The sequence below is a fragment of the Rhinoraja longicauda genome, chromosome 5, assembly GCF_053455715.1.
Source record: "Rhinoraja longicauda isolate Sanriku21f chromosome 5, sRhiLon1.1, whole genome shotgun sequence".
In the NCBI taxonomy this organism is placed as follows: domain Eukaryota; kingdom Metazoa; phylum Chordata; class Chondrichthyes; order Rajiformes; family Arhynchobatidae; genus Rhinoraja; species Rhinoraja longicauda.
The window spans coordinates 37,284,758-37,310,794 of record NC_135957.1 but is presented as its reverse complement, the minus strand read 5'-3'; the positions used below and the strand labels follow the sequence as shown (position 1 = coordinate 37,310,794).

Sequence of the window (26,037 nt, the reverse complement as noted above, 5' to 3'; positions counted from 1 at the left end):
CCACTCCACATGCGTCTGGAGTCCGAGCTGTAGTAGTTAGACTCCACTTTGTTTCTGTAGTCTCTCTTGGCTTTCCTGATGGACTTCCGGAAGTCATATCTGGCTACCTTGTAGGCGTTGAGGTCGCCTGAGTTGAAGGCAGTAGTCCGTGCTTTAAGTTTAGCACGGATTTCCCGTCCGACCCAGGGTTTCTGATTTGGGTAAGTGCAGATGGTGGCTTTTGGAACCACATCATCGATGCACTTACTTATGTAGCCTAAGACAGAGTCTGTGTATTCGTTGATATTGCCTTCTGCTGCGTCTTCAAACATCTGCCAGTCAGTTGTGTCAAAGCAGTTCTGTAAGGCCTCGTCAACCTCATTGTTCCATTTATATGTGACCCTGGAAACCGGTTTTTCCTGTTTTAGTTTCTGCCTGTATGCAGGCAGCAGTAGAATGGAACAGTGATCTCTGCCTTACCAAAAGCAGGGTGAGGGAGGGGCTTATAACAGTCTCTGAATGGGGTGTAACAATGGTCCAGGGTCTGCTCTCCCCTAGTGGGAAAAGTGATGTGTTGGAAGTATTTTGGGAGAACCTTCTTCATATTGGCTCTGTTGAAGTAGCCCAGAACAATGAACGCAGCCTCAGGATGGGATTTCTCCAGCTCATTTACAACCCCATACATTTCGTCCAGGGCTCGAGATTTATCAGCCTGTGGGGGGATGTAAGCAGCAGTAAGGAGGACTGAACTGAACTCTCTGGGGAGGTAGAAAGGTCTAGCTTTAATGGTCAACAGCTCCAGAACCGGGGAGCAGAGTATAGTTAAAACGCAGACATCCATGGCCCACGAAGAGTTAACCATTAAGCACACTCCCCCTCCTCTCGACTTGCCTGAGTCCTTCGTTCTGTCTTGTCGGTAGACGGAAAAACTCTCCGGAGTGACGGCACAGTCGGGCACGCTGGTCTCCAGCCACGTCTCCGTGAACGTCAAAACACAGCAGTTCTTAATGTCCCGATGGTGTTCGATCCGTGCGCGCAACTCGTCTAATTTATTGTCCAGGGATTGCACATTAGCTAACAGAATGCTGGGCAGAGGGGGTTTGTTACTTTTTCGCCGGCTTCTGCACAGAGCGCCAGCACGCTTCCCTCTCTTTGCTTTCCTCCTCCGCCGTGCAGGTAGACAAAACACCCAGGAGAGGCCGTCGTCTGTGTTATCAATAGCTGGCTTAAAGTCCGGGTTGGCTGACGTTCCTATCTCCAAAAGTGTCTGTCGATCATACTGAACATGTGATAGTACAGTATGTGCAAAAAGAGCAAGCAGTAAAAAGTAAATCCACACAGGTTTGCTGAGTTGACTCGGAGCTCTTGTCAGTACAGCCATCTGCACGGCGCACAGATGAGACCTATACAAGGAGGACAGGTTGCACCCAAATTGGGTGAACCAATATCCCTGCAGGGAGATTTCCTCACACTACTTGGGGGGATTTATACTAATTTGGGAGGGGTTGCAGAAGGCACAGCAGCAGACCTCACGGCCCTTGGCAACAGCACATTCAAGTCAAGTCAAGTTTATTTCTCACATACATATACAAGATGTGCAGTGAAATGAAAGTGGCAACGCCTGCAGATTGTGCTAAAACTACAAAACAGAATAGAAAAAAATGTTTAACACAAAAAATAAATTAATACAGTAAATTAAATTATTCCCTGGTGATATGAGAGTTAACAGTGTTGTAATATATAAGATAAGGGGGATGTTGTGATATTGCTGGGACTACTTTGTGTATCCAAGGACTACTTTGTATGCCTGTGTATATAAGTGATTGGTGTGATTAGGTGGTCACTCTGGATCCAGGCGGCCTTGGAATAAACAGCCTGGAGTTAAGCTCCACCATGATAACATCTTAAACATGTGTACTCGTGGTCCTTCCAGAGTCACAACAAAGGTACAACAAGTACCGGACCACGAAGTACGACATGGTGGCAGCGGCTTGGTGTTTCGCCTAGGGAGGGAATGAAGCATGCCCGAGCAGAAAATGTTAAAAAGAAGAAAAAAAAAAGAAGAAAAAGAGCCCTGAAGGGAAACAAAACGAAAGAAAAGTTTCCAGCTCGGTACGGGACGTTTGGAGTGCATCCCGACAGGGCCAGTGTGAGTTGGTATAGTTACCTGCTCAGTAGTCGGCGCCGAGTTGCCAACGCGATGCTGCAAGCTGCTGGGGGCGGTGCGTGTAGGCCCACGTCGCGCCCCAGCACCTGTGTAGGCCCGAGATTAGAAGCCTGCGACTGCTTCGCGGGGGAGAGACAGGGAGAGCCGACACACACGGAAATGTGCGGTGACCGGGAGAGCCGACACACATGGAGGTGTGCGGCAACAGGGGAAGACCGGGAGACCCGACACACACGGAGATATGCGGTGACCGGGGAAGACCGACACCCATGGAGGTGTGCGGCAACAGGGGAAGACCGGGAGAGCCGACACACACGGAGATGTGCGGTGACCGGGGAATACCGGGAGACCCGACACACACGGAGATGTGCGGTGACCGGGGAAGACCGACACCCATGGAGGTGTGCGGCAACAGGGGAAGACCGGGAGAACCGACACACACGGAGGTGTGCGGTGACCGGGGAAGACCGACACCCATGGAGGTGTGCGGCGACCGGGAGAGCCCCGGAGGAGACCGACACCCACGGAGGTGTGCGGCGACCGGGAGAGCCCCGGGGGAGGCTGACACCCACGGAGGTGTGCGGCGACTGGGAGACCCGACACCCACGGTGTGCGGTGACCGGAAAGACCGGGAGACCCGACACCCACGGAGGTGTGCGGTGACCGGGGAAGACCAACACCCACGGAGGTGTGCGGCGACCGGTAAGACCGACACCCACGGAGGTGTGCGGCGACCGGGGGGGGGCTGACACCCACGGAGGTGTGCGGCGACCGGGAGAGCCCTGGAGGAGACCGACACCCACGGAGGTGTGCGGCGACCGGGGGAGGCTGACACCCACGGAGGTGTGCGGCGACCGGGAGAGCCCTGGAGGAGACCGACACCCACGGAGGTGTGCGGCAACTGGGAGAGCCCTGGAGGAGACCGACACCCACGGAGGTGTGCGGCGACCGGAGGGGGTCGGCGACCGGAGGGACCGACCACCCGCGGAGGTGCGGCGGCCGGTAAGGCCGAGGCACTAAATACTCACCCAGGTGCGTCGATTGTAGAGTCGGGACGGCACTGCGCCCGAGGCAGCGGCAGCTCGTTGGAATTGCGCGGCAGCTGCCAGGAGCACCTGTGGGCGGGGCCGGGGAGCACCTGTGGGCGGGGCCAGCGCGCACTGCAGCGGAGGCGCGATCGCACCGCGATTACAGCAGTACCAGCCCAGCAGTGGGAGCCCAGCAGTGCCAACCCAGCAGTGGGAGCCCAGCAGTGCCAGCCCAGCAGTGGGAGCCCAGCAGTGCCAACCCAGCAGTGGGAGCCCAGCAGTGCCAACCCAGCAGTGCCAGCCCAGCAGTGGCAGGCAAATCATGGTGGTGGAGCATCTAGAGCCTACACTACGTTTGATCTACACAGCACGTCTTCTTGAGGGGAAGATATGGAACAAAATGAATATTTTGTGTTTAATGACCTGTGTAGTGATCTGTGTAATGAAAGCTTAATGTATTATATTTGATGCTTTTGTATAAATGTATATATCTGTGGAGTGACCACACGGAGATGAGTGACCACACGGAGTGAGTGACCACCCGGAGATGAGTGACCACCCGGCGATGAGTGAAATTCCGCAGAGGAGTGACCACCATGATGGCGAAAAAAAGCAATTGTGTTTAATTGTGTTTAGTTGTGTTATTGGTTTTGTTTGCAAAAAGCAATGGTGTTTTGGTTTTGTTTGTTAAATATATTTTAGCCCTCGAATGGTAAAGAAAACAATTTTATATAAGACAAGGGGGATGTTGTAATATATAAGACAAGGGGGATGTTGTGATATTGCTGGGACTACTTTGTGTATCCAAGGACTACTTTGTATGCCTGTGTATATAAGTGATTGGTGTGATTAGGCGGTCACTCTGGATGCAGGTGGCCACGGAATAAACAGCCTGGAGTTGAGCTCCAGCAATGTAACCTTTTATACACGTGTACTTGTGGTCCTTCCAGAGTCACTAAAGGTACAACAAGTACCGGACCACGAAGTACGACAAACAGTCCTGATGACATGTGGGAAGAAACTCCGTCTCATCCTCTCTGTTTTCACAGCGTGACAGCGGAGTCGTTTGCCTGTCCGTAGCAGCTGGAACAGTCCATTGCTGGGGTGGTAGGGGTCCCCCATAATGTTGCTGGCTCTGGATCTGTACCTCCTGATGTATAGGTCCTGCAGGGGGGTGAGTGTAGTTCCCATAGTGCGTTCAGCCGAGCCTTCCTGTCCTGGGCAGAGCTATTCCCAAACCAGATTGTGATGTTTCCGGACAAGATGCTTTCTACAGCCCCAGAGTAGAAGCACTGAAGGATACTCAGAGAGACCCTGAATTTCCTCAACTGTCTGAGGTGGTAAAGGCGCTGTCTTGCCTTACTCACCAGTACCTTATTCAACTGGTTACAGTGCCTGGTGGGGCGTTACATAACTTCTGCTGCCTCAAACGCAAGAAAAAGAAGCAGCAGTGCAGTAGGTGGGAGAAAAAATTAGAGGATAAATCTAGCAAGTCGTCTGGGCAATGCAGACAGAGATGGGTTCGGAGCAAGCAGCCTCACAGGTGAAACGATGAACATTCAGCAAGGATCAATGTTTGGAATAATTGTTATATGGAGCTGAGGGAAGTGTGGGACTATCAGCTTAATGTTTCAGGGTACAGAAGGTTCACAGTGATCGCAAAGAAGAGAACGCAGAAGAGGATGGAGAGTAACACTGATTAGGTAGAACACAATGATGGTATTCAGAGAGGACATCCTGGAGGGTTCATCTAATAAGGCCATCTGGATGGAGTTTAGGAACGAGGCTGGGATTATCACATTGCTGGGTTTTCACTACATGCCTCCCAATATTCAGCTGGTATTAGAGAAACAGTTATGTAAATAATTAGCAGAAAGATACGAGTAATATTTTTTTAGTAGTTATTGATTTTAACTTTTCCAGTATTGACCATCATGGCCTGAGTAGCAAAGACCATAGATGGGCTAAAACTTATTAAGTGCATCAAAGAAAGTTTGTGTAGCCAATACATTGAGTGCCTTACTACAGAGGAAAGTGGGCAAGTGGTGGAAGTATTAGTGGGGAAACACTTGGGGAACAATTATCATAATTCTTTACATTTTAAGACAGTTTCAAGTTCGGATCTTGAATTGAGGGTGGGGGGGGGGGGGGGGAAGAGATTATTTAAATGGTGTAAGAGAGGACCTGGCAAAGGTAGATTGGCTTTTGTATGAAACAACTGGCAAGTGGCCCCATTTCACTGCTGTATGATTCTGTACAATGGTTGGTAGAATAGTTATATGGTAGGAATTTGCACATTATTTTTTATTTCAGAAAATATTGGTTTATTACCTACCTGTGTTCCACAGCAGCAACGACAAATCCCCTGGAAGCTATTTCAATGCATATAGCCGAATAAAGAGTCCTATGAAAAGATAACAAATTCAGATTAAAGTGCCTGATCAATAATATATTAACTCAGCAATGTGTACCCTCGCACTGAAAACACTGGATAGCTGAGACCAATTAGTAGATTAGCAGTAACTATTCAACGTTGTGTACGCACATCGCAGAGGATCTTACCTGGTCTACCAATACCATCACCACAGTAAAGAAGGCACAGCAGAGACTCCACTTCCTGAGGATTCTCAGGAAAACCAACCTGCAGGAGAAGCTCATGATGTCCTTCTATCGCTGCTCCATCGAGTGTGCTGGCATACTGTATAGCCACATGGTATGCCAGCTGCTCAGAAAAGGACAGGAAGGCCCTTCAGAGGGTCATCACGACAGCCCAGAAGATCATCGGCTGCTCACTGCCCTCCCTGGAGCACCTGTTCAGCCTACGCTGCCTCAGTAGAGCAGGCAAAATAATAAAAGATCCATCCCACCCCGGCCACCGTCTGTTTGTTCATCTGCCCTCTGGTCGACGTTTCAGGTCGATCAAATCCCGAACAAACAGACTTAGGAACAGTTTTTACCCCAGGGCCAAACGAGAACTGAACACTACCTTCTGCACTAGGCAACACTGTTAAAAAATCTTTTGTACTTAATATAATTGTATTTGTTTTTGCATTTATTGCATATATGTTTTTACGCACCGTCAGGATTGGCTATTTTTTAATTTCGTTGTACTCGTTGCAATGACAATAAATGAATATTATTATTATTATTATTGGGGAGTTTCTCTTTGACCCTTCATACAGGCACTCCGACTATACATTCAGGAAACTAATCTCCAGTTGGAGATGGTTGAATCAGCACATTGTACGTTGTCTCTGAAATTCATTCAATCGACTTCAATAGCAGATGGCAACATGATGATGTCACCACATTGTTTATACAGTGCTTTGACCAAAGGTGAATTTTTAGATCATTATGCACAGGTACAAAATAATTTGAATGTGCATATTTATGCTTTAAAAATCTCTGCTTAAAAGAGAATCTTAAAAACTCACAACCTTTTTAAAGAAATAAGTACACTTCATCTCTGCTTAAATAAGGAAATCCTCTGCATCCACCATGGCAAGACCTTTAGGATCTTCTATATTTCATCAAGGCCCCCGTCACTTCAAGATCTCAGCCCAAACTATTCAAACTTTCCCTCAAAAGACATCCCACCCATTTCAGGTATATATTTCTAGTAAATATTTTTTGAACTATTCTAAAATTTTGTTAACCAAGAAGATCAATATTATATACCGCACTCAAGATGTTGTCTCAATAATGGCCTATATAATCAAAGAAAAACCTCCTTATTTTTGTATTCAATTCCCCTTACGAAGTGATAAAGGTGTTTCATTTTCATATATTTTCTTACACCATTCAAGGCAGTCATTCAACCCATCCATCGGTTGGGGGTTGGCGGGAACCAAGGACATATTGAGAATCACCCCCTCTTGATCTAGCTGAACAATCTTCCTCTGATTTTGGCACACTACATATAGCGCACTCTCTCATCTTACTCCTCATTTCTATCGTAGAGTCCAAGGTAAGAAGTCACAATAAAATCAACTTAAATTGTCGAACTTGTTTGCTTTAAAACAAAATGCCTGTATCTAATTTTTATGGTGGAACTTTATTGTCTGATTTATAATTCATACAATTATTTGGAAGTTTGTTTAAAGTAATCATAACTACAGTGTTATAGAGAACACAGAAATGGGCCCTTCAGCCCACAGAGTCCGTCCCAACCATCAACCACCCATTTGCAATAATCATAGATTGATCCCATTTTCCCAACCCAATTACCCTCAAATCCTCAATTTACCTACATACTCAGGACAATTTGGATTTTCCAATGAACCCACTTGCTTTCGGAAGATGGGAGAAAAAAGGAGCATCTGAAGGAAACCCTGTGATCATAGGCAGAAAGTGCAAGCTCCACACAGACAGAACCCAAGTTCAGGATTGAGCCCGGGTCTTTGCGCTGTGAAGCAGTAGCTCTACTGGCTGCACGGCTGTGCTATCCATGGAATGGCTTCCAGAATAAGATCCGCAAAAATAATACATTTACAGATCCATCATTAAATTTCTTTTTTCTAAAAATAGACGATGAACAATGAGGGAAGGCTATTTTAATCCATTTGATCAGTGATCCCAAATTATATTAAAGCATTCTTTTCTCAGTTGCCTCGCATTAACTTTTTATTACAAATTGGAAACTTATCCCTCAGATATTTGAGTCTGGGAACAAAAGGGTGATAACATCTATAATTGTGCATGTGGCTCATTCCTTTTATGGACAATCGGGATAATGCATGATACCACTCCTTTGATTTGGACATGCTCCATTTAAAACACGTTCATCAGTTTATGCAAAATATTCCTAAAAGAGGTCTAATGCTTCAGGTTAAAGACCCATCATCAGGATTACCAAATGGGTCTTTCCGATACAGGGTATTTGACTCCAGTTTCTCTTTCAATAAATGCTGCCGAGTGTTGCCAGCATTTCCAGTTTTGATTTCTGATTTCGAGCATCCACCATTCTTTGATTTTCAAGTTAGATTATCCAATAGGTAACAGACTGGGACAAGAGCAGACGCAAGGGTCTAGAGTGTCCTTGTACAACAGTCACTGAAAGCAAACATTGGTGCACAGCACGTGATTAAGAAATCAAATGGTACATATGTCTTCATTGCAAGGATCAGAGTACAGGAGCAGGAATGCCTTCCTGCAGCTACAAAGGGCCTTGGTGAGACCTCATCTAGAGTATTGGTCTCTACCAAGAGGAAAGATGTCCTTGCCATGGGAGGGAATGCAAAAACTGATTCTTAGAATGGCATGGTTGATATTTTGTGGAGAGATTGGGTCCATATTCACGATAGAGTAGAAGAATGACCTATAAAATCCTTTAAAAATACCATTAGGATTAAGCAGACTCAATAGAGGGAGGATATTTTTGATGGTTGGAGAGTCCAGAAGCAGTGGTCACATCTTCAGCTAGTGGAGCTGCTGACAGAGTGCTGAAGGCCCTGGATCAGTCCTGACCTCGAGTACTGTCTGTGTGTGGTTTTCACATTCTCTGTGACCTTGGGTTTCCTCTTGGAACTCCAGTTTCCCCCCACATCCCAAGACGTGCAGGCTGGTTTGCAAATGGCCACCGTAAACTTCCCCTAGAGGTAGATGATGTGTGCATGAGGAGGATAAAGCACGGGATTAGTATCGGATGATGGGCCTGTTTTTGTGCTGTATTTGTTTATCACTATGAGGAAATGCCATTTGGAGGATCAGGATAATTTTTTTTTCACTCAGAGGATGATGAACCTGTGCAATTCTCTGCACAAGAGCAGGAGCCCACATTATATTTATGAAGGAGATGGATTAATTCTGAAGGGATTAAGGGAAACGAGTAGGCAGAAGGAATAGTGTACTGATATGAATGATCAACAATGGTTGTGTTGAATGGTGGAGTTGGTTTGAAGGGCCAAACTGCCCCCTCTGGTCCTATTTTACAACATTGATCATTTGTGAAAAGTCAAGTAAATTTGATTTACTGAGATGAGTAAACTTTAAACAAACAGTTTGTGCTAGCATTCTCTCGTGATTGCCCTTTTCTGTATGGATTTCCAAATTCATGGTACAGTGGGAGCTGCAGTTTCTGCTCCACCCTTTTGGCAAGCAAAGAGTGCGTGGGGTTCTGCTGATAAAGCTGCCAGAGGTGCGTGTGGTTCTGCTGGTAAAGCTGCCAGAGGTGCGTGTGGTTCTGCTGATAAAGCTGCCGGAGATATTTTTTTAAAACTGAACGAAAGCCACTGTTTCACCCACAATAAATACATAAACCCGTCCAGCAACTGATGCAAGGATATGCAGAGTATTTATATAAATAGACCACAATTTTTAATTTAAAAACTGTGTTTTAATATGGGCAGAATTGCAACACACCACGATTGCATCAAGTTCCATGAAGCAGGTTAAATTAGCAAGGTAATGCTTACATAACTTCCATGGCAACCAGTCTTTCAACAGAGGGAGTGTTCTCTGTTGCATCAGGTATAAGATAAAAGGGGCAATGTAACATTGTTAACAATGATAACATTTAGTTTTTAATAACCTTCAGAATATCTGAATGACCCTATAAATTCCTAATGACAGAATGTTGCTTTAATAATGCCTCATCATGCTACTGCACCATTCTTGGCATTGTGCATGGCACATCTACATGAATACAACTAACTAGAAAAAATTTAAAATGTTTAAGATATTCTCAAGGACTGCTCACATCCCTCCCATTGTACAGAATATACAAAAAACTTGAAACAACCTCTTCCCAGTTTTTATCAGACTACTGACCAGACCTCTCATAAACGAAAGACATAGATCTGATCCCCCAACCTACCTTATTGCAGCCATTGCTTTTTTTTAAAAAACCCTGTATTTTCTCTGCGGCTGCAACACTATATTCTGTACTTTTTATATTTTACTTTGTATCACTGACGCACTTGTGCATGGTTATTATTGTATTCATGCATGATATGATTTGACTGGGTGGCATACAAAACAAAGTTTTTCCACTGTGTCACTGTACACAATAATAAACCAATACCAATAATATATGTACAATAAAGAACAAAGGAATAGTCATATCATCTAATGAAGAATTTGGGAGGAGACATTTTAAAGTGAATGTTATCATTCCCCTTGTCCTCAGAAATGAGACAGCATTGGGGAAGGAATTCTTAATGAGAAAATAGTAAAAATATAAAATGTTATTTTACTACCTACTTTTCTTATTGTGAATAAGAATTTTATCCAAAGCATGAAATGTTGTATAACTACCGAAAGTGCACAAGAATAGAAACTAGGTGCAGTGTAATGTGATTGGAACTAAATTTAATATATGGCACTTCATCAAATTGTTTTGCATCACCTCTAATTTTGTGTCCTCGGATACATCACAAAACAGATACTGGTTTCTGTTCAGAGCAGAGGTCAACTGTGATTTAATTGGGCAAAGCACAATTAAATGAAATGAGGTAGGGAATAACAAAGGTTGCAGTTGGATACAATGTTGGGAAAAAGTTGAATGCAGTGGGTTGGAATGCAGCAACCACAGAATCAGGATGGGTTGAGCAAGAGGCAAAAACAAGATAGATTTGTTAAGCATTGGACATATTTCTGTGTATACACTGTGGTAGAGATTTGCTCAATAGAACTCAATTGGCAGAGTTCCCAAAAGCTCTTTGAAACATTAAAGCTGTCAGTGGGAGAGTGTAACTGGGAGGTGTGGCTGCAATCTATATGAACCCAATAGTAGTTTTCTAAAGGGAAAGTGTTGAGGGAAATAGATGTTGCAGAATAAAATGTTCTTCACCCAAATTGTTTCATTGCTTCATCATTTTAGCAATTCAAATAAGTGCTATGCATAGTGGCCTAAAAACCAACATTGCTGAAAAATGGAGTTTGATCCTTCTCTTCCCCAGTACTTCTTAGAATACTAACAGCTCAGAAGGAAATAAGTATACCCTTTGAGTCTGCAGCAGCTCTCTGTAACAATGAGATAGCTAATGTTACACCCAGCTTGTCCCGTAGCCCCAGAATTCTTATTTTCTTCTGATCTAATTCCCTTTTGAAATCATCAATTTAATCTGTTTCCATCATCCGGTCAGGCAAAACATTAAAACCGGCTTGCTTTGTGAATTTTGACTTGACATTTCATTTAATTAGGAAGGTCGCCGGTGGGCAGATTTTCCCTTTCCCCCATGGTGGGTAACTATAAATCGTATAGACTTGAATCTTGATTAATGCGGGTGTCAGAGGTTATGAGGAGACAGCAGGAGAACGGGGTTAGGAAGGACAGATAGATCAGCCATGATTGAATGGCAGAGTAGACTTGATGGGCCGAATGGCCTAATTCTACTCCTGTCATTTACGATCTTATGACATGATAAACACACATATACTCACCAGTATTTTTTTAATTACTGCTGCTCACAGCAAACTGTGGGATACAAGTGTGGCTTACTAAAGCATACACATTAAAAACAACACTTCTAAACAGCGGAGTGACTTTCCATTAAGTGGAGAGACTATTACTACAAGTGAACATGAATGCATGCAAATATAGTGGGAAAGCTATATTTCAGTCACTGAAAGGAAGCATGCAGGTACAGCAGGAAGTGAAGAAAGCCAATGGAATGTTGGCCTTCGTAACAAGAGGAGTTGAGTATAGGAGCAAAGAGGTCCTTCTACAGTTGTACCGGGCCCTGGTGAGACCGCACCTGGAGAACTGTGTGCAGTTTTGGTCTCCAAATTTGAGGAAGGATATTCTTGCTATTGAGGGCGTGCAGCGTAGGTTCACTAGGTTGATTCCCGGAATGGCGGGACTGTCGTATGTTGAAAGGCTGGAGCAATTAGGCTTGTATACACTGGAATTTAGGATGAGGGGGGATCTTATTGAAACGTATAAGATAATTAGGGGATTGGACACATTAGAGGCAGGAAACATGTTCCCAATGTTGGGGGAGTCCAGAACAAGGGGCCACAGTTTAAGAATAAGGGGTAGGCCATTTAGAACGGAGATGAGGAAGAACTTTTTCAGTCAGAGAGTGGTGAACGTGTGGAAATCTCTGCCTCAGAAGGCAGTGGAGGCCAGTTCGTTGGATGCTTTCAAGAGAGAGCTGGATAGAGCTCTTAAGGATAGCGGAGTGAGGGGGTATGGGGAGAAGGCAGGAACGGGGTACTGATTGAGAGTGATCAGCCATGATCGCATTGAATGGCGGTGCTGGCTCGAAGGGCTGAATGGCCTACTCCTGCACCTATTGTCTATTGTCTAATGACCCTCTGCAGTTTGCATACAGGGCCAATAGATTGGTGGATGACGCAGTCATCCTAGGCCTGCACTTCATCCTCCAGCCCCTAGATTGAGAGTGATCAGCCATGATCGCATTGAATGGCGGTGCTGGCTCGAAGGGCTGAATGGCCTACTCCTGCACCTATTGTCTATTGTCTAAAATGACCATGAGATCAGGTTCAAAACTGAAAACAACAATGAGCATTTAAAGAAAATTAGAAATTATCTGCAATGGATCGCAAAGAGGATGTTGATGAAAAGGAATAGAAATTTTAAATACTTCTATTGAATGAGTGTCAGGGGAATAACTAAAGATCATTAGGTGAACCACAGAATGCAATTGCTCTTTCGGTATTAATGTCTATTCTGGTGTTGAATGAAGAAACCTCTCTTAAAAAAAACACAATGATTATCAATGATCTTAAAATGTAAATAATTTTACCTGAAAGCTCCAAGGCCATGGGAGAAGATTACCAGGGGATATTTTCCATCTGATTTAAATGGAGCATCCCATTCAACAGGAACTCTGTATGACCCTGGTAAGAAAACATACATTTAAATTCTATTGCAAAAATAAAGCCAGTGTTGGAATGTTATGTCAACTCTCCTTTGGTAGAATGCAAATTTAAACAAATTTTTATCTTCTGTCACTAGCAATAACTTTGGATTTAAAACCTTTTGCTTTATCTCAATATTTATAGATCTGCATCCTTGTTTTCCACATAATCCAACTACGGTAATAGTTCGAAAACTAAAAAAAATACTAGTAGCTTGGTGATGTTTAGCAATGTGATTTGGTCAACTTTTCAAATACTTTTCAAATAAGAATGGTTTGAAATTAGCTGATTTATCATAACAGGTGTAAAACAGATTAAAATGGAGGTCTGGACAGGTGTTCAGCAACTACTACAGTGAGTTTTCAGCAAAAGAATCGCAGGTTACGAGTACAAGAGCCAGCAGCTGACTTAATAATTTAAGAACAGTAAAAGTGTGGGAAAGAGTAATTTAACTATTGAGATGATTCTGACTCTAAAAGCCTGTCATTATCTTACAGACCTGCATTTTTTGTTTTTCTTTAAATAATTCGGCAATTCCTTGTTGAACTTCATGAATGAATTGGCCTCCACTATTTTCCTGGGAAGTGTCAAAGTGTCCATTTACAGCTAAAAATTCCTCATGTCATTTTTTGCTCCATTGCCAATCAATTTTATGCTATGTCCTCGTCTCCTGACCCTTCAACCAACTATTACTCTCTATCTACATGTCTCTGTCAAGAATTAATTTAACTCAAAACAACATTAAAGGTGGTAGACGGTAGTATTACAAGCTTGTTTTGTGGCTGAGACCCAAAATCTGACCACGCTGCAGTACCATCAAGCAGTCAGCAACAAAAGGGCGTTATAATAAAATATTAAAAGAGACTGCATGTTAAAGGAATTGCTGGAGAAATAAACACATTTTCCATTTAGCTTTCACCATCCATTTCATTTTTGAAACTCTTTGGTTTGGGTCCATAGGCCAGTAGCAAACTAGTCTGCATTCAGCTCTGGATGCCTTTGACAATATTCAAGTGAAGATAAACCTAGAACTTCTCTCATTAAAACATTTATGCGTGGGAACAGTTGGACAGAATGGTGTTTTCTTAATGACAATGCACATGTTCACTAAAATCGGACGTTTCATGGCTTTATGAAAATCAAATAATGATGGCACAGTCAAACTGGGATAGAAGGTATAGTGATAGCAAAATTGGTGTGAAGGAAAAACATGCAGCATACCTTTATGTGTACAATGCATTTATCATGCGAGGTGTAACTTACTTTTCGATCAGGTATCTTTTGTGCAAAAGACATGAGAAAGATCCGACCCAAATCTGTGTGAGTTCAAGGTTGAACACAGAGGGACAGAGACTTTGGACCTCAAAGCATGATTTGCAGTCTGCAGTTAAGGTTACACAAATGGGAATGGAGAACAAAGAAAAACCATGGAGACTGTGGATAACGGTCAGCAGAATCTGGCCTTAAACATAAATGCTTTCATCCTATTAAGGCAGCCAGGAACAAATGACCTGCTCAGTCGCCACACAGGATGTACGTCATTAGAATGACCATCAAGCTGGCTACAAATACACAAACTTAAATTCTTAATTTACAAATACCTCATCTATGAAAACTTTGCATTTAGGAAAAGGCAGGTTGGTCAGTTACCAGAAGTTACCAGAAGGCGCACACTACTGGACTACTGAGCAGAAGAACAACAAGATGGCCTTGGGTTAATCTGATAATTTAGTCATGCAGGTTGTAGAGTTAGCCACTGCATTGTGTTATTGTAATTTCTAAACTCAAATGAAAGGTACAACGAATAAAATAATCTGGGTGGAATTTCTGGGAATAATCCGGAAGATGCAGGATCTTTACATTCCAAAGAGGAAGAAAGATTCTAGGAGGAGAAAGAGGTGACCGTGGCTGACAAGGGAAGTCAAGGACAGTATAAAACTAAAAGAGTAGGCGTATAACCTAGCAAAGATTAGTGGGAAGCCAGAGGATTGGGAAACTTTTAAAGAACAACAGAGGGTAACTAAAAAGCCAATACGGGGAGAAAAGATGAAATACGAAGAAAAGCTAGAGGGCCTGTTTCCATGCTGTATGACTGTAATCAGAAAGCTGCAGGCATCATTCGTCCCTGAGTTTCCTGCCTTCGGAGAATTTTAAACAGCATATGGAAAAGTTCTGACCAATCATTAACTACGTACAGGGTTCAAAGGGTTGATCCTTCAAGATCAATAAAACTGCTGTAAGAAAACTGCCGGAAATAATGAGTTAGTTAGTTTGTGATGTTTTGCCAGTTAGTTTGTATTGACTGTCCCAGGCACAGTGGTTCTTTCGGTATGTCTGGATAGAAGAAATGGGTGATTTTTCAAGTCAAGACCCTTCTTGAGACCGAGTCGGGGGAGAGGGAGACAGAGAGAAGGAAGGGTAAAGTGTGTAAATGAGACATCAAAGTAGATCAAAGGAAAATGTAGAATAGATCATTGTTAGCTTGGGGAAGGTGACAAAGTATAGAGATAAAAATGTAATCAGAGGGACAGTCAGGCTGGTCGGAGAACTCAGATGAGGGAGGGATGGAGAGAGAGGGAAACCAAGGGTTACGAAGTTAGGGAAGTCAATATTCATACCTCCCTCAACTCCGTCCAAGGACCCGAAGTCTTTTCAGGTGAGGCAGATGTTCAATTGCACCTCCTCCAACCTCATCTACTGTATCCACTGTTCCAGGTGTGGAATCCTATATATCGGCAAGATCAAGCGCAGGCTCAGTGATCGTGTCGCTGAACACCCTGCTAAGTCCACCTAAACTTACTTGATCTCCTGGTTGCTAAATACTATAACTCCCCCTCCCATTCCTATACTGGCCTTTCTGTCCCTGGCCTCCTCCACTGTCAGAGTGAGGTCTAGCATAAATTGGAGGAACAGCACCTCATATTTTGCTTGAGCATCTTACACCTCAACGGATTTACTCCAGCATTTAATTTCTATCTTCGATCCCATAGGGTTGAGCAGCATTTGTGGGTGGGAAGGAATGGTCGACGATTCGTGTCAAAACCATGCATTAGGACTCAGTCCCAAAGAGTCTACTGTTTCTTTCTATCCCCAGATGCTGCTCGACCTGCTGGAGTTCCTCAAGCAAATTGTTTGTTGGTTCAGATTCCAGCATCTGCAGCCTTCTGTGTCTCCCAGAATGCTGCTCAGATTTAGGCCCTTGGTAATAGGCAATTCACACGGGTGCCAACCAATCAACCAACCAAGGGGCGCAGCGGTAGAGTTGCTGCCTTACAGCACTTGCAGCGCCAGAGACCTGGGTTTCGATCCTGACTACAGTTGCTGTCTGTACGGAGTTTGTACATTCTCCCCGTGACCGTGTGGGTTTTCTCTAAGATCTTCGGTTTCCTCCCACACTCCAAAGATGTACAGGTTTGTAGGTTAATTGGTTTGGTATGTGTAAAAATTGACCCTAATGTGTGAATAGGATAGTGTTAATGTGCGGGGATCGCTGGTTGGTGTGGACTCGATGGGTCGAAGAGCCAGTTTCCGCGCTATATCTCTAAAACTAAAAACTACAAAGATTTACATGCAAGTACTGGTCTTCAAGAAACATGGATATCAACATGTTGCGGAAAATATTTCTTACCATACATATGCTTTAAAATATAATCTGCAGATTTTCTGTTGTGTTTAAGAAAATCAGCAAGTCCATTGTAATATTCGCGTCTGGGAATCCACAGTGGCTGTTGATGCTTTTCACGATGAACACACGGGTAGTACAGGCGCAAGAAACTTCCCTGTTGGGAAAAGGAGGAATATGGAGCACCAACATACAGCAGCTTTGAAGTCAGAAGATAAGTAACACATCAGGACAAAGAAAATAAAGAGTTCAGCTGAAGGACATTGTATGAAGCCCATAAATGTAGAACATAACATCCATTGTTCCGTTGTCAACACATATGACCACTAAATATTCTTGACCCTTGACAAATGGTTAGCTTTTCATTCCATTAATCTAAAAATCCACATATTTCATTACTTTTGATTTCAGAAGAACAAAAGATTGAAATGAGAGTAGCGCAGAAGTCAAGACTGCTGCTTCATAGATCTAGAGGCCTGACTGATCCTGACTCCAGGTGTCCCTGGGAGCTGACAGCCAGCCAGAATTCATGAAGAGTGCTGCGGTTTCCTCTCAAATGCAGAAGACTTGCTGATTGATACATGAATTGGCTGCCTAAAATTGCCCCTTGTATATTTAGGTGCCAGGAGAATCAGAGGGAAGGAGTCGATGGGATGCCAGAGGAAAAATTGAATTAGAATAAATAGATGCGCGATGGTTGGCAATTGATGGCAAATGAACAAAATAACCTGTTTCCGTGCAGTGTGATTCTATGAGTGCAAAAGCAGGAGTTATAATTGCAACTGTACAAGAGTGGAGACATCATAGCAAATCTTTATTCAAAATGTAGGAGTAACTCAGCAGGTCAGGCAGCATCTAGGAAGAAGTGAATCAGGTCGAGACCCTTCTTCAGTCTGAAGAAGATGCTGCATGACCTGCTGAGTTGCTCCAGCATTTTGTGATACCTTTGATTTGTACCAGCATCTGCTGTTATTTTCCTACAAATCTTTATCCAAGATAGGTTAGGTCACAAATGAAGTATTGCATCAAATTCTGGTAACCACTCTCAAGGGGAAACACACAAAAATCTGAGAGAAGGTTCCAGGGATCACGTTTCATTGAGAGAATTAGAGCAAAGAAGTTTGCCAGAACAGAATTTCACAATATCATGATGGGATTAGAGGGGGAAAAATAAAAATCAATATTCACTGGAACTGTTATTGGACAGCTCTGGGGAAATCAAGGGCTAGAGAGAAAATATTTAAAGTTATTCACAGCGGTATGGGGTGGGGGGATTGCATATTCACAGCGGTATGGGGTGGGGGGATTGCATATTCACAGCGGTATGGGGTGGGGGGATTGCATTGGGGCATAAGTAATTTTTAAAATTTGTTTATTACACAGAGATTAATTATTTATCTGGAATTTATAGTTTACAAGAATATGAGAGGGGTTAATCAGGGGTTACAACAAGGAATCAGAGTGGCACTGGAAGAAAAATAATCAATTTGACTTCAGAAGCGGAGCAAAAGACGAGAAATTATGGAATTGTTCCACCAAAGTTCCGGTGTATGGCAATGGTAATGGGACTGATGACCTCCATCTTTGTCACAATTATTCCATGATTCCTGAAGACATAGAATGATGCCATTTTTGCAGATGTGATTCAAGCCTTGAGCAACCGTAGGTTTAACAGTACTTTTTCTTTGATGTTGATCCTAAGATTAAATTAAATGTTCAGCATCACAAACTCTGAGAGGCAAAGGTTGGCGGTGGACTGAACTACATGAAAATCTCTTTCAGTTGATGTGATCCTTGCTGGCAGGATGACAAATTTCAGCCAGGATGTCAATTGATACATTAAAACTGGTATAATTTCTTTAGAAGAGGCACAAGGGAAAGAGAACATTTTAGGGCCTAAGTCAATGTCTATTTGATGACATTAATCTGGATTGATTAAAATCAATGTGTACAAATCACTAATTGTTAAATGTTTATTAAGTTTATTTTCTCAACATTTCATCTGAAGGAAATAAGAATTTTGATATAACCATACCAGAAAAATGACTGATTGGGAAGTAAATATTATTTTATTATGGTTTTAAGTGCAACATGCTGCGACAAGTAAGAATTTCATTATTCTGTTTGTGGTGCATAAGATAATTAGACACTCAAGACAAAATAGATGGAAAATAAAGAATTCTGATATCTGGACATGGGGTTCAGCTGCAATGCCACTCAAGACTGAATAGTTCTTCAACACTCGTTATGAAGGCTCACTTCTGATGTGTCAGAGAACATCAGAAACACCAGAAATTCAATCACTTCCAAGAATGAAGACAATCTGATTGCAAAAAAGAACACAAAGTGTTGGAACAACTCAGCGGGTCAATCAGCAACTCTGGAGAACATGGATAGTTGATGTTTCCTGGCCCGATCATTTTGTGTGAGCCAGCATCTGCAGTTCCAGGTTTCCACAATCCGATTGCAGTAACTTCAGAGGAGCTTCCCTGCTGTCAGCCACTGGGAAGGCCATCTCACCCACCCAGTGGCTGGAGTACTCCCTGAATTGCGCCCATCAAAAAGGCACAATAGACATAATTATACATATACTTTTCCTGCATCTGACAGAAATATTTTTTTATATTTAATTAAGTTTCTATGTTTTGAGACTGTCATGTCTCATTTGTCTTTCACATCTGGGATTACTCCTTACCTGAATTGTGTGATCAGTCATAATATCTATACATCCAACAAGATGTGGCCCTTTCCCAGAAGGAATCCCCAGACTATGACTCCCACCATGTCCCATGTTCCGCTTAATTATAAAAACCTGTAAGATAAAAAGTTTTAAAATTAGGTGCATTAGTTATGGCACTACATTAACATCCCCATGAAACAATAACTCATTCCAATTCACTAATTGTAGCAATATGTATATTGGAATTATATTATTGGCTTTCCCTAGTTTCATCAATTGCTCCATTTAAAATATGGAAGGTGAATTTTTCTGATTAAGTCATTCAAAGCATCATGATATACTGATGGCTACCCAACAATTCCATTGAACACCAATCTGAATTATTTTTATTTTTCAGTCTGTGCATCAGTGTAAGTATATAATGGTAACTGTACCCTTAAGAACCGAGTACCAGATGGTGTGATTTGTGTCATGTGATATATTCATTATCTTATCAGTCTCATGAATATGTAAGTGTGTGCAGTGCACTTTTGTAAAGAAGATCCACACTAGCAACAGCTTGTCTGAAAACCTGCCTTTATTTCTGTCTACTTGCCACTACCGTAATATCTTACAATCACTGACAAGGCCAGCATGTGTTGCCATTGAGAAGGGAGTGTTGAGCCATCTACTTGAACTCCTGCAATCCCACATTGCGCTTGGGAAGACAATTCCAGGATTTCGACAAAATGCCAATGAAGGACGGACAATAAATGTATACGTCTTGGAGATAAAAGGAATTGCAATTACTAGAATTTTGAGCAAAACACAAGATACTGGAGTAACTCAGTCGGGCAGCATCTGTATTGGGAATGATAGGCGATGTTTCGGGTCAGGATCCTTCCAGGGTGGCGCAGTGGTAGATTTGCTGCCTTACAGCGCCAAAGACCTGGGTTCGATCCTGACTATGGGTGCTGCCTGTGCAGTTTGTATGTTCTCCCTGTGACCGCGTGGATTTTCTCTGGGTGTTCCAGTTTCCTTGTAGAGAATGGAAAGGTACTTGAGTGTCAGAAGACAAGGCACCCACTTGCACATAGCAGCACAAAAGTATAGAATATACTGGACATCAGACCAAGTCCAGGGAAAGTTCCTCATCTTTGAAACGCGTGGCTGTTATATACAAGTTACCTGGTGGAAAGCTGAAGGCCCTGCAATAGCTAATGTATAAGATCCAAGCATTTGAATGGAGTTACTAGCCTTCATTTAAAAAGGTGTAATTTTTTAAAAAGAAAGGTATTTTAACATGAATGTATTTAAAAGCACAATCAACATTTCCAAGTTTCTGAATTTTTAATTTGGTGAATTTCAATAGTTTCTAAATGCTTTTAATCATAAGGGATATTTAGAAGTGGCGGAAAAAGCTGTCAAGTGGCAGGATTTATCAGATGTCCGCAGAGTTGTCGATCGAAGGGGTCTGCTGTTGCACTGTCTGCAGCCTAGTTGCTGCTCACAAACCACACCGATGGTGTCCAAGATGGCCCTGGCAGACAATGTTTGCTGAGCTTTGGATAGTAGGTCTAGTCTACATAATCTTTAGCACATGACTGACCTGCTACCCCAGGGACCAGACTGGCCAATCTTCACTACGGACTTTGACAAAAACATCCAGTTTTAGAAGTAAAGATAAATTGTGTACAATACTCCACCTAGGATTGAATATTGACTCTGCACAATTGTAGTAACACATCTTTATGCCTATACTTAGATCACTTTACAATCGAGTCCAATGTATTGTTTGCTATTGAGGGCGTGCAGCGTAGGTTTACTAGGTTAATTCCCGGAATGGCGGGACTGTCATATGTTGAAAGACTGGAGCGACTAGGTTTGTATACACTTGAATTTAGATGGATGAGAGGGGATCTTATCGAAACGTATAAGATTATTAAGGGGTTGGACATGTTAGAGGCAGGAAACATGTTCCCAATGTTGGGGGAGTCCAGAACCAGGGGCCACAGTTTAAGAATAAGGGGTAGGCCATTTAGAACAGAGATGAGGAAAAACTTTTTTGTCAGAGAGTTGTGAATCTGTGGAATTTTCTGCCTCAGAGGGCAGTGGAGGCCAATTCTCTGAATACATTCAAGAGAGAGCTAGATAGAGCTCTTAAGGATAGCGGAGTCAGGGGGTATGTGGAGAAAGCAGGAACGGGGTACTGATTGAGAATGATCAGCTATGATCAACTTGAATGGCGGTGCTGGCTCGAAGGGCCGAATGGCCTACTCCTGCACCTATTGTCTATTGTTTGCCTTCATAATTGCTTGCAGTATCCACATTAAATTTCATTGACTTATGTACATGGACACCCAGATCCTTTTGAATATCAACGTTTACCAATCTATGGAGATACAGGAGATTACAGATGCTGGATCTCTTTAAAGTCTTTGAAAATACTGTCATTCCAAATCCATGCCACCTTTCTTACAACTCACATCTGAAATTTGCTGATCATGTTCTCCCTTGCTTCTCCCCATCCACCCCAAATATACCTGCACCGTTGCAGTCTCAACATCTTTTGTCTCTCCACAGCACTGAAACACGAACAACAATCTTTGGAATTGTGCCAATCCAGACAATTTGCTGGACTTGTCTGCAGTCTTTGACAGAACCAGTCACTCCTTCTTCCGTTAGCAATATACAGTGGGAGAAAGTCCCTCTGGAAATCTTCAACATAAACTTCCCAGTGCCACAAAATCTTTTGGCATAGAGTTAATATCTGCCATTCAGCACGGAAACAGGCCCTTTGGCCCTACTCATCCATGTCAACAAGTGTCCATCTAAGCAAGTCCCATTTACCCATGATTAATCCATTTACTTCTAAACACTTCCTATGTATATAGATGTTATATAAATGTCCAAAAGTCTTTAAAATCTTTCCCCTCTCACCTTGAATCTATGCCCTCTGGTTCTTGATTCCCAAATCTTGGGAAAACGACCGTGCATTCATCCTGTCCATGCCCCTCATGATTGTATACATCTTTTTAAGATTACTCCTCAGTCTCCGATATGCCATCGAATAAAGTCCTAGTTTGCCCAACCTCTCCCCATAATTCAATCCCTCAAGTCCTGGCAACATGTTCCTAAATCTGTTGTACTCTTTCTAGCTCAATAGTATCTTTCCTACAACAGGGTTACCAAAACAGAAATCAATACTCCAAGTGTGGCTTCACCAAGATCTTGTACAACTGCAGCAAAACATCCCCAATTACATACTTATACATGTCCTTGCTGATGAAGGCCAATTGGACAAAAGCCTTCTTCACTACAATGCCTACCCATGTTGCCATTTACAGGGAACTATGAACGTACTCCTAGGTCTCTCGCTTCTACGGGCCCTACCGTTTACTGTGAAAGGTCTACCCTAGTTTGCCTTTCCAAAATGCAACAATTTGCACTCACCTGGATTAAACTTCATTTGCATTCCTCAGCCCACTTACCCAACTGCCCAAGATCCCACTATAATTCTTGATAACCTTCTCCATTATCTACCATTTCACCCATTTTAGTGTCATCTGCAAACCTACTAACCATACCTTATACATTCTCATCCAAATCATTGATATAGAGATGACAACAAGTCCACCAGCACAGACCCAAGGCACACCACAAGTCACTCACTGATAGTGGACAATCTTCCACTATCACCCTCTGCTTTCTACAACGCATCCAATTAACAAGCTCTACCTGGATCCCATCTAAGCTTCCTAAGCACCCACACAGATCGTTGTCAAAGGCCTCGTTCAAGTCCATATGGACTAGGTCTGGGTATATCTTATCCCTATGAACCACCTTCAGTAATTTACCTAACTCAGTAGAGCAGGCAAAATAATAAAAGATCCATCCCACCGCGGCCACCGTCTGTTTGTTCATCTGCCCTCTGGTCGACGTTTCAGGTCGATCAAATCCCGAACAGACTTAAGAACAGTTTTTACCCCAGGGCCATACGAGAACTGAACACTACTTTCTGCACTAGGCAACTCTGTTAAAACTTTTGTACTTAATATAATTGTATTTATTTGTTTTTGCATTTATTGCATATATGTTTTTACGCACCGTCAGGATTGGCTATTTTTTAATTTTGTTGTACTCGTTGCAATGACAATAAATGAATATTATTATTATATAGGTAGATGTTACTTTAGGCTTTAGAGATACAGCACAGAAACGGGCCCTTTGACCCACCAAGTCCGTGCCAACCAGCGAACACCCTGTACACTAGCTCTATCCTAACCACTAAGGGCAATTTACAGGTGACAATTATCCTACAAACCTATACGTTTTTGGGATTCGGGAGGAAACCGGAGCATCCGGAGAAAACAAACACGATCACAGGGAGAAGGTACAAACTCCATACAGACAGCGCCCGTAGTCAGGATCGAACCAGAGTTCTGGCACTGTAAGGCAGCAACTCTACCGCTGTGCCACCCTCAGGATGCCAGGATTTGCTTTGCAGTCCTTCTTGAATTAGCCAACCATCAAACTTCTGGCACCTCACCCATGGCTAACAACGATGCAAGTATCTCAGCTAGGACTCCTATAATTTCTTCTCTAGTTTCCCACCATGTTCTTGGATATACCCGACCTGGCCCTGGAGAAGTATCTATCTTCATACATTATAAGATGTCCAGTAGCTCCTCTATTGTAACGCAAACTTTTCTCAAGATATCCCCATTCGTTTTCAAGTTCCCTAGACTTCATGTCTTTCTCCAAGATAAAAACAATGAGAAAATATTCAATTGGTATAACATAACATATTTTGATCTGAAGTGTAGGCTGCTGAAATGGAAACTGGAAAATGTTGAAAACACTCAGCAAGTCAGCTAACAATTGTGTTGAGAAAAAGGGTTGCCACCTGAGTTGATCACCTTTCATCAGAACTACTACACACGCCTTTCTCCAGTCATAGTATGTCAATTTGCCCAGATAAATCAGTTTTTGTTGATTGCAGCCTGTTAACAATCAAACGCGAGAGACTGGGATGATCGAATGTGGAGCGAAAACAAAAACTGCTGGAGGAACTCAGCAGATCAAGCAGCGTATCTGAAGGCAAAGGGGTGTTCCACGTTTTCAGTCGAGAACCGAAGTAGATCTACATCATTTTCAGTTCCCTTATTTTGACAATTCTCACCGAGTACTTGTCACCCACGCACAGTTTTCGTATATCTTCCTCATTATAATCCAATATTGCCAGACACGTTTCAGCCAATTCGTTTTGATAAAAGCTTAAACTTTTAGTGATCTCTTCCTCGTTCGTTAGTTTCGCAATCACCCAATCAATTTCATCAAGTTAATACGAAGCTTCTAAAACTAAGTGACACGAGGAACTGTATATGTGGGAACCATAAACAAAAACAAAAGTGCTGGAGGAACGCAGCGGATCAGACAGGATGAAGAGAGGGAATGGGCAGAAGACCTTTCGGGTTGGGGTCTTCTTCAGACTAAAACTAAGCTGATAATGCGTAAAACAAGAAAATATCGACACAAGGAACTACAGATGCTGGGTTGCAGAAAGGGACACATTGCTGGAATAACTCAGTGGGTGTGAGTGACAGCATCTCTGGAAAACATAGCTGGACGGTGTTTTGGGTCTGACGAAGGAACCCGACCCGAAACGTCGCCTCCTATCCATGTTCTCCAGAGATGCTGCCCGATCCGCTGAGTTACTCCAGCGCTTTGTAACGTAAATATGGAAATACAAGTATCGCCTGCACTTTCCAGAAACCCTCGCCGGCAGCAAATCATTGTTGTGCCGCTCCTCAAACTCCTCATACTGCAGCCCGGTGTGTTGTGTTGTGGACTCCACAGACTAAACCCAGTTCTCATGCCTCTTGATTAAATGAGGGCATTGACACATTCCACCGGGACGTGATTCGTTTCCGTGAACAGAAATTCTCTGGCAGTCCAACGCCACAAACTGTTGATTCCAAGCTGGGACGTCTCTCTGTGTAGTTTGCTGCCGGCATAGCTACTTCCACGGTCGCTTTCACCCAGGCCCATTTGTTACCGACCTTACCCGCTGTGCGAACGATAGATAGCCCTTTGTCTTGGTTTCGTGTGTGGCGTTGTATTGTGCACACTCTTTAATAAATGCAACATGTCTTACCGCTTCAAGCTTGGCAGTGTAATCCGGAGCTGACGTCCCAATGCACTATAGCCGGGACTGTTCCTGCAGAAACCTCCCCCTCCGACCGTCCCTGCCTGCCTTCCCTCCCTCCCTCTTCAGGTCCCAGTCTGGCACTATGATGGGATCCCACGCTGGTCTGCACGCCGGATACGCTGGCATCGCTGCAAGTGCCTCCTTGTTATCCCGCTCGTCCCAATTACTACAGAATAAACTAGGTGTGTACGAGTGTACACAAATGTGGAAGTTCAGGACTTGTAAGGTGTGGTTTTCTCTAATGCACTCGCGAATACAGCGGCCGGTTTGCCTCGGGATCGTTAATCAAACAAAAAGGGTCCCCAGCCCCTTTAAAGAGGCACAGCTATTAATGAGTGAACCCATAAAAGTGGAAAGGGGGAAAAAAAACTATCAATGCCCGATGACTGCAGAAGGGTATTGATCTGACAGTGGTCTTCGTGATTATCTGTTTGATTACGAAATTATGTGGAGATCAATAAATAAGACACCAACAAATTCAACCTGGAGTCTGGTGAAAAGTGGGGTTGGTCACCTGACTGTGACTGGTCTGTTCAACACCAGCAC

At 43.2% G+C, this 26,037-nt stretch overlaps 1 protein-coding gene across 2 annotated transcripts in view; it reads right to left on the bottom strand.

The window, feature by feature from the left end:
- Nucleotides 1-25,522, bottom strand: part of pla2g7 (phospholipase A2, group VII (platelet-activating factor acetylhydrolase, plasma)) — a 54,572-nt gene extending 29,050 nt beyond the window's left edge. Inside the window, exons 1-5 of one of the 2 annotated variants that reach the window (XM_078400112.1) lie at nucleotides 25,438-25,522; nucleotides 19,317-19,433; nucleotides 16,628-16,778; nucleotides 12,885-12,978; nucleotides 5,510-5,578 (exon numbers count right to left, since the gene is read on the bottom strand). In XM_078400112.1, the coding sequence (XP_078256238.1) occupies nucleotides 5,510-5,578; nucleotides 12,885-12,978; nucleotides 16,628-16,778; nucleotides 19,317-19,412 (410 nt within the window). In that variant the 5' untranslated portion in view covers nucleotides 19,413-19,433; nucleotides 25,438-25,522. Of the gene's footprint in view, nucleotides 1-5,509; nucleotides 5,579-12,884; nucleotides 12,979-16,627; nucleotides 16,779-19,316; nucleotides 19,434-25,347; nucleotides 25,403-25,437 lie in introns of those variants that run through there. The other variant, XM_078400113.1, reaches the window with a different exon arrangement.
- Nucleotides 25,523-26,037: the final 515 nt, after the last annotated feature.